At 37.0% G+C, this 10,140-nt stretch overlaps 1 protein-coding gene across 1 annotated transcript in view; it reads left to right on the forward strand.

The window, feature by feature from the left end:
* plxna2 (plexin A2) overlaps positions 1–10,140 on the forward strand; it is a 205,948-nt gene that overhangs the window by 139,500 nt on the left and 56,308 nt on the right. Inside the window, exons 9-12 of the mRNA XM_046869113.1 lie at positions 2,759–2,873; positions 5,319–5,519; positions 6,366–6,462; positions 7,105–7,304. Of these exons, the coding sequence (XP_046725069.1) occupies positions 2,759–2,873; positions 5,319–5,519; positions 6,366–6,462; positions 7,105–7,304 (613 nt within the window). The remainder of the gene's footprint in view (positions 1–2,758; positions 2,874–5,318; positions 5,520–6,365; positions 6,463–7,104; positions 7,305–10,140) is intronic.

Consider the following 10,140-nt stretch of genomic DNA (forward strand, 5'->3'; position numbering starts at 1 on the left):
CTATATGCGACAGAGTGCTTCACTGCCTCATTATTGATTAACATGTCAGCAGAAACTGTATTGTCCTCGTTGTATTTGGTTTAGAAATGACTGAGACTCAATCATCCTGATGTCACTTTTTTAAAAAGACAACTCTTAAGGTTAGATCTTGTTCAGCCTCACCAAAGTGTCGTACATTGGACACTCTAAGCGGAAACCACTGTACAAATTAGATTAGATCTTTCCTTTGTGTATTCTGGACAGCCTACATTTCATGTGTGGAACAATTGTCGCCTTTCCTCCATGACAAATGTGCTGACTGTATGCTCTCCTGAAGGATCTCTGAGTCATACACAGAGTCACACGCACACAAACACACACACACACACACACACACACACACACACACACACACACACACACACACACACACACACACACACACACACACACATTTGTCTTACTATCCTAATGAGGTCCTTCCATTAACAATTAATAATGCAGCTAATCAAGGCTTTGCTACACCCAACCCAACCCTGCCAACCCTAACAACATCATAATTTCAGTAACCAAAAGAAAACCAAAACTTGTCTTCCTCATAAGGACAAACCAAATGTCACAGCAAGGTTAAAAAAGATAGATATTCCTCCACTTGTGGGAATATAATCCTGGCACCTCACCAAGATATAAAAATATGCCCCATGTCACACAAAGAAAATCTTGGCATTATTTCCTAAGGCTGTATGTCAGGGCATGATCTATTTTAGATATTTAATAAAAGAAAATCAGCAGGAGAGTATGTGGACGAGGACCAGGTCTTCTGCAATGCCATTAAGTCTAAATAACATGGTTTGGTTGTTGATTCTAGGAAGTTCTACGATTCAAGGGTCTAAGATGTTTCCCTCCATGCTGTACTGCTAGCTAGCACTATTTTTTCAATGGAGATTTTTAACTATTCAAAAATACTAACATACTTTAGTTGTGTTTTATTCATGCTTTAGTCTGACCTCAAAATAGGAACACTTTGGAAAGTGGATGCCTAGTTTTTGTTTGCAACCAGACCGCCTAACCAGCTAACTGTCATGAGTGGTGTATATTTTCCTCAGTGTTCTTGATTGAACAAGCTAACCTGCCTGTATCTTAAGTATACTTGTATATTTATACTTGTATATTTATACTTGTATATTCCACAGTATATGTATATATATATATATATATATATATATATATATATATATATATATATATATATATATATATATATTAGGGCTGTCAAAATGAACACGTTAATTTTATTAACACGTGACTAATGCAGCGTGCAGGAAAAAATTAAAACCTTTAACGCAACACACATTTATTCATGATGTCCTTTCTTTACTCATATATGAAAAAATACTAATCTCCACCGATAAATCATTTTTAATCACTAAGCATTTGTCTCAAATCAAGCACCAAATTCTGCCATGATGCACACATCCGACAATTAAAACTGTCCGTGTGGAAACATGGCAAAAGAATATTTTGTCTTCATGCTCTGTGTTGAGTATGGTTTCACTAATAATAATATTTGTCCATGCCCATGTTGAAAAAAAGATAGGAACAGATCAAATTATATAGTCTAACTTATAAGCAGGATGTTCTGCCCATGCTTTGAGGACACGATGTTTCTGGTGTCAGGAAAGTGTCACCATAGTCAACTTACTATATCCATATTTTTGCAGCCTTCTTTCTTTGCACATATTATCTAATATCAATAAAGACCAGTAGCTGAAGTACAATCTCACTCACTTAAGAGAAATCTAATTATTTTATAAACTTGGCTCTCTGGAGCTCAAATCATTCTGAGGAGCTTGTCCTTCCAAACCCATCTCTAGCCATTAATGCACTGATACTTATCACAAATCGATGCTTATTTATCCTCGTCATTTTGTGGCTTTTTAGAAATGTGCAGAATCTATTTAAGGTGAAGGACAGAGAATTTACCTTCTGGTGAACTTTTAGATTATTCTAATACAATATACGATGTCATGCACTGAGTTGGTGTTTGTTACGAACAAGCAAGCAAAGCACAAAAACTTCAATTACTTATTAATGTATGCTAAAGAAGTAGGGAATAAATTTTATTGCTTGGGACAAAGATTTACTAAATGTAAAAAAAAAAAAAAAATTCAGACAAGGACACAACAGAAGGTGAGTGGGATATGAATATTTGAGCACTTTCCTGTGGGATTACAGAAAGCAATGACAGTCTGCTGCTTTCAGGATACTTTTTGGTACTTTTGATTTTGGGGTTGGTTTCACATCACATATTGTTGAACACAACAAAAAAAACAAAAACTCATAAAGCTCATTTCTTTTAAAAAGTTAAAGAAAACTTTTACAGTACAAAAAATGTTGTGTGTCAAATTTAGAGTTTATTTGCTCTTTATGCCACACCAAATATTCAGAACACACTGCTTTTATGCAACACTCCAGCTCTGTCCTTTCTTTTACTGTTTTACAGCATCTACAAAGAAAGAAGTTTCTACCCAAAATACATGTTATTTTTGGTTCCCTGCCTGCTGTTTGGTCAATTCAGAATCAAACAACCTTTTCTTTCAAATCAGGCTACACTAGGACCTGTGTTCTTAAACAAACCACACCACAGTTTCAAGCACAGCAGCGTTCAAAAATAGATACAAATGGCTTAAACGCTGCATATGTGAAAGCACCATTTGTGTTTCTTTGTTTTCTTACACCTATGGTTACAAAACTTTTTTATCCTTGTGTGTGTCTTTAGGTGTCTGTCTTGTGTAACCAGTTCCTTCCGGTGCCACTGGTGCAAGTACCGAAACCTGTGTACACACGATCCGTCTAGCTGCTCTTTCCAAGAGGGACGGGTCAATGCCTCAGAGGTACACACACACACACACACACACACACACACACACACACACACACACACACACACTCACTCACTCACTCACACACACACACACACACACACACACACACACACACACACACACACACACACACACACTTGCTTGTCCTGGTGGAGGACACAACATGACAACATGAGATGGCAGGCAGTCTTGCATGCAGGCTGTTTTAATAAGTACTTGAGTAAGGGTGTGTGTAGATAACGCTTAATCAATAATAAAAAGTTAAGACATATCAGCCCACTCGCCCAGTCACTCATGCACGTAGATCAGATTGTTGCACGTTTAAAGCTGGAGCCCATGCTCAGCATGCAGAATGTTTTCTCGTTCAGACCAGACTCAGCGTGGTGTTATACTGATACTTTGTGATTGCAGCACACAAAAGACTTTGTATCACTCACATTTCTCCTAACAAAAGATAAACAGCAAACAAAAAAAACAGTTTTATAAGATTGATATCCGTAAACACGACTAAATAATTTCCTTCACTTTATAAGCTCAATGCTGCTAACCTTAATATGTACTTAGTCATTACTATAGGGGGAGGCATTTATTTATTTATTTATTTATTTATTTATTTATTTATTTATTTATTACTCTTCACTAAATCTTTTGGTAAAAGCTCATTTTGGTAAAAACTGTTTATAGACTATAAAGCAGACTAGAATACTGCAAAAAAAATCCAGGTCATATGTGTGGTAAAATTTACTACGTAATTAATGTACATCAAGACTGTAAACAAAAGAATCTTTCAAAACACCAAATAACACATCACAATTATCCTTTTATTTTCTGTTCTCTTTTTTTCATTTATGATTTTTTTTTATCTACACTATTTCGACAATAGTTTGTAGATACCTGATCATTCGATTCCATACGATTCTTGACCATATGTGTGTTCTTTTTGAACATCCTATTCCTAGTCACTGTTTGCTATTATAATAACCTCCACTTTTCTGGGAAGATGTTCCACTTTGGAGTGTGGTTATGGAGATTTGTGTTTGTTCACCCAGAAGGCTGTTAGTAAAGTCAGGTACTGATGTAGGGTGAGGAGGCCTGGGGTGCAGTCAGCATTTCAGTTCACCCCAGAGGTGCTCAGTAGGACCGAGGTCAGAGCTCCATTGGAACCCATGTAAAACATATCTTCATGGAGTTTGCTTTGTTTAGTTTCATGCTGGAACAGGTTTGGGTCTTCTAGTTCAAGTATAAAGAAAATTGAATGTTACTTCATTCAAATACATTTAAATTGTGTGCCTCCAAATTTGTGGTTACAATTTGTAGAAGAACCATATAACTTTAACAAAGTGTTACCATAAAGTTAGTGGCACACAATTGTATAGGATGTCTTTGGATGCAGCATAACATTTTTTTTCCTTTATTTGAACTATGAAACCCAAACCTTTTCCAGCATGATAATGCCCCTGTGCACAAAGCAAACTCCATGAAGATATGCTTCACATGGTTTGGAGTGGAAGATTTTAAGTTGCCTGCAACAGAGGTCTGACTGCAACCCTACTGAACACTTTTGGGATTCATTGGAAGCTGACTGCACCCCAGGCCTCCTCACCTCACCTGCATCAGTACCTGACTTACTTACTTAACACCCTCAAAGCGGAATGAGCACAAATATCCACAAGATCTCCAAAATCTATTGGAGCATCTTCCCAGAAGAGTGGATGTTTTTAAAACATATAAAAACATTGATTATTTATGAAAAACTGATATTGATCTTCTTAAAGAAAAAAAATAAAATAAATATAACATAAACAATGTCAGTGAAGACTATTCTTTTTCCATTGTTTAGCCATTGTGACTGTGTATATGTTGATGCATTTTTGTGTGTGTGTGTGTGTGTGTGTGTGTGTGTGTGTGTGTGTGTGTGTGTGTGTGTAGTAGAAGTGGGAGACTATTCTTAGATTCTTGGATTCTGGTATCAGCTGCTAATTACTCATGAGGAGAGGGCGAGTGTGTGTGTGTTTACCACTTGACAGGTTCTAACGTAGCACATTAATCAACTGAACACCTGCAAGCGTGTGCACAGACAGACACAGGGACACACACACACACACACACACACACACACACATATGCATGCACATGACAGTCACCAAGCCTCCAGTGAAATGTGCTGTTGCTTCACACACACTTTTTTGTGGTAGTGCTGTTAATGGCAAGTCCCTTGTTTGAGTGGTGTGATGCAGTAGATTTCAACAGTGATTAAGTGGCAGGAGACACAGGATTGCAGTGGCCGGAAGGTGGTGGAGAAATGATCAAAACCACACACACACACACACACACACATAGTACTTTTGTCTACGCACAGCCATTAGTTTTGTTCTTACACAGAATAACAGCATCTGTGTGTTGTATTAGAGCAGGCACTTGTTCATTGTTGGTGTTCCTGGTTTGTTTTGTCAGGACTGTCCTCAGCTGGTGCGCTCTGAGGAGATTCTGATCCCAGCCGGAGAAGTGAAGCCTATCACGCTGAAGGCCCGGAACCTTCCTCAACCTCAGTCGGGTCAGCGTGGGTACGAGTGTGTGCTGCACATCCAGGGGGTCAGCCACCGAGTTACAGCGCTGCGCTTCAACAGCTCTAGTGTACAGTGCCAGAACAGCTCGGTATGACTCACTCACTCACACACACACACACACAAACACACACATACACACACACACACACACACACACACACACACACACACACACACAACATTATAACACACACACACACACACACACACACACACACACACCCACCAGTGCGTGTATCCAGTACCCTACAGAAGCTGCTTTTACATCTGCTCCTTACGACGGCACCTGCACAAATCTCATGACATTAAAATCCCTCCACCGTTTTTCAAAGTCAGCAGTTCCTTTGTTTCCTCTCGCTTTCATTTCGTCGCTCACATGACCATGATGAATTAAAGTTTAACTAAAATCTACTAAAAGTTACTACATTCTAAATTAGACCATCGATCAAACGAAGCGCATCTAAAGGGCTGAGCAATAAATCATATTTAATCGAATGATTTTTTTTTCCAATGTATCATTTAATTAAGTACAATCAGCTGGGTCAGCCGGATCAAGTGTTCTTCAGCGTAACCGAAGCCGACTCCGACTTCGACTATACTTAGATTGTGTAGTTTATTGTTTAAGTGATTAACACGCACACACACCACTCACACACCTCTTTATTTCTATAACCACAAGCACTTCAGTCTGATATCTACAAAATTTTACCATTACCATACAATTTCAGTTCACCTGAACACACACACACACAAAAACTAAAAAGCATTGTGCACTGAGGTAAGCTGTTTTTTTGAGCCTTGTGTTTTTGATTGAGTGAAGTACTAGCTGAAAGACAACTCGACTACAATGCGAGGTAATAGTAATGTAGTAAAAGCACTATTTCATCTCTCTCTCTCTCTCTCTCTCTCTCTCTCTCTCTCTCTCTCTGTGTAGTATCTGTATGAAGGAATGAGGATTAGTGAGCTGCCAGTGGATTTCTCCGTGGTGTGGAATGGCAACTTCATCATTGATAATCCTGAGAACATTCGAGGTAAACACACGCACACGAGCACACACACTATATTTTTCTCTCTGTCTCTCTCTCTATCTCTCTCTCTACACATAGCATCAGATTGACACTACAGCAGAGTGACAATGAGGTGTTGCACTGCACCAGCACATGGCCATTCTGTTATACATAAGAGTTTTATAAAGGTTCTTAAAATCTTTTTAAAAAGTTATTAAACATAAACAACACCTTAAACACCCAAATCAGACCATTCTTTAACATTCTTTCTATGATTCCTGAAGAGAATCAGAAGCATAATTTGTAGTTATCGAATGAGAAATTGGTGTAATTTGTCTAGTTCAAAATATCAGTTTAAGTTTTATTAGATTTTTTTTTATTGTGCTTTATTTTTTTCATAACAGGACGTAGAACATAATTACTATTACTGAATGAGCCAGAATTATAGAAATCTGCTGATCTGCACTAAATTCCAATCTTAAGTCTTGTCAATACTAGCTTTAATAATAGCATCTCCTTAGGTAAAAGTAATCCCACTCCATTAAGGCTTTAATGGGATTTTAGACTTATTTAGAATTCATAGATTTCACAGCAGGACTTTTCTCAGGCCTGTTCTCTTGTCGTGCTTAGTAAGCGTGATAACGGACGCTTCATGTTCCCCAACAGTGCATCTGTACAAGTGTGGCGCTCAGAGAGACAGCTGTGGCATGTGCCTGAAGGCTGAGAGGAAGTTCCAGTGCGGCTGGTGCAGTATGGAGGGCCGGTGCACCCTACAGCACCACTGTCCCATGATCAACCCCTACACCAACCGCTGGCTAAATCTAGCCACGGCTAACGTCAAGTGCACTAACCCACGCATCACTGAGGTCAGCACACCCGTCTGTTCTCTTTTGCTAATTAAAAATGGATGAACTGATTGCCAGGTCACATTAACATGGACTACCAGGACCTTTCTGCATTTGGTCAGTTGTTAAGTGATTCAGTATTATTTCATATTAGCAATAATACTGTAAATGCAAAAGCAGTATTACTTTGTAAAATTTTTTACATTATCTATTTAAAAAAAACAACCATAAAAAACACCCCATTCTGTTATATATCATAAAGACAAGAATAAATAATGAATAACATGCTGTTACAGGGAAATATTGTATACGATAAGGTAGTGTGATTACCTGACTGGAGCTTTTATTAAGGGGTATTCCTTCTAGCTAAGCAAGATCAATTTAAGTAGTTAAATTTAGTCATAATACCTTTTTCTTTTAGTTTTTGAAAAGATAATTAATGCTTTTATTTGTATTATAGTTGATTACTGCAATTTCCCCTATATAGGTATAAAATATTTCTCTGTTTTATGATTCAAATGGTGCAGAATGCAGTGGTTGCATTTTTTTTTTTTTTTTTTTTTTTTTTTACAAGTTCTCATATTTTCAGTTAAATGCTGGTTTATTTTTGTACCTTTTTCTCATCACTAGCTGTCGTTCTATTATCACCATCCCTTTCTTTTCCTCCTCCACTGAAGGAACTCTTTGTTTATCACTCAAGGTAATAATTAGCTGAACCTGTTGCAAGTGTGAGAATTATGTTTTCTGAGATTTTCAGCACTATATATTAATTTCGAGAGTGGCTCTTGGCAAAACCCTAATAAATACTACATGTAATATCTAGAGACGTTTTTCCAATAACATTCTTGCAACGGGGAACAGCTCTTTCATGCCCTGGTAGTGGGTTGCAACCTGATGGTTGGGGACATCTGCCTTAGAGCTCAGATCCGAGATTGTTTAATGTAGCTACACTTGTATTGCTGTATAGCACTTTGGTCAGCTCCTAGTTGTTTTAAATTGTGCTTTACAACTCAATTGACATTGATATTAACAAGTTGTTGATGGTATTTGAATGAAAGAATAACACAAAAATAGCATGCATAATGCCTACAAATATTAGTTCCTGTACTTGTTTTTTTCCTGGAGACATTTCCATGCCAGAAAGCTTAAAGAAACAACGGCACCTCTGCCTGTTACAAAGCACTGATACTGGAGACTCCTTCTAAAAATGCTACAGTCATACAACAGTAATATTAGTTTAAACTTTGAAGCTGGAACTATTGTCAAATCTGCTCTTCAGAAAGTGCTTTGCAGTACATTGCATTAATATTGAAAATGAGCTGCTTACAGGATGATTTTTATTGATCTGTTTTCGCTCTGTCTTACTTTATATTACATTTTTATTAGCAATTCTAATGAACCTGCTCCTGAGTTTGCTATTCACATGGACAAATATGGACAGGTCATTGTATTTAATTACATTACTGCAGTGTTTTGCATAATATTCCTGCTAAAAGGAGAAAGTAGTAACGCCATCTTCAGTTGAACAATTATATCATGTTGAGAAATGTTATAGTTCGATGGACTTGAGCAAATATTTGTTTATATTGATCAACACACTGATCACGAATATCGGTATTGATGTTTTCAGCACAAACAACTAATCAACATCACAAAATCTATTTATTGACATTAAAATAGAAAAAATGATTTTGTTGTTTAACACACTATTATTTAGTGACGTGAGATATAAATGAATCAGTGTTTCCAAAATGAGGTGTAATGCATTTACAGTATATATTATTATTTTCAACAATATTAGATACAAATTGGAGACCAAATGTTTGAGAGCACAAGTAAAAAAATGTTTTCTTTTTTGCATCCTTTGTTTAATTTCAGCCAACAATTTTCACAACAATTTATATTGGCACAGTTAATATTGGTTGGAAACAAACTAGATTCTAAAAATGTATATTTATTGTAATAACTGTGTACTTGAACTGGCATGGTATGGATCCATTCTAGACCAGATCTCTTGCTTCAGAGATTAATTATTAAACATGAGAATTGTTTTTCTTTTACACAGAAAGTTTTGAATAGTATAGCATGAAATATGTATATACATATAGTGTATATATACACTATATTGACAAAAGTTTGTGGACACCTGAGAATAAGTTTCATATGTGCTTTGTGAACATCCCATTCCACATTTAGGCCATTATTTGCTGTTATAATAACCTCCAAACCTCTGGGAAGATTTTGTAGTGTGCTTCTGGAGATTTGTGCTCATTCAGCCACAGAGTGTTAGTAAAGGCAGGTACGGATGTATATTTAGGAAGGCCTGGGGTGCAGTTACATTCACTACAAAGGTGTTCAATAGAGTTGAGGACACTCAACTCTATTGCAGGACACTCAAGATCTTTCACTCCAACCAATGTAACACATATCTTCATGGAGCTTGCATTGTGCACATGGGCATTTTCATGCTGGAACAGGTTTGAGTGAATGGAAAATGTAATGCAATCTCATTCAAAAACATCCTATACAGTTGTGTTCCTCTAACATTGTGAAAACAGTTTGGGGAAGACCCGATTCCAAAAATGTTGGGACACTGTACAAATTGTGAATAAAAAAGGAATGCAATAATTTACAAATCTCATAAATGTATATTTTATTCACAATTTGTACAGAGTCCCAACATTTTTGGAATCCGGTTTGTATATCTTGGATCAAAATGTCTAAAACCCACGCTAAGCGTCTTTTAAACACAAGTCAACCTGATCATATGGAACATTTACTATGTTGCATTTTGCATGTGTGTGTGTGTGTGTGTGTGTGTCTGACCTCATTCTCCTCATGCTATCTCTCCTCAAAT

Source organism: Silurus meridionalis, chromosome 16 (genome assembly GCF_014805685.1).
Source record: "Silurus meridionalis isolate SWU-2019-XX chromosome 16, ASM1480568v1, whole genome shotgun sequence".
Classification (NCBI taxonomy): domain Eukaryota; kingdom Metazoa; phylum Chordata; class Actinopteri; order Siluriformes; family Siluridae; genus Silurus; species Silurus meridionalis.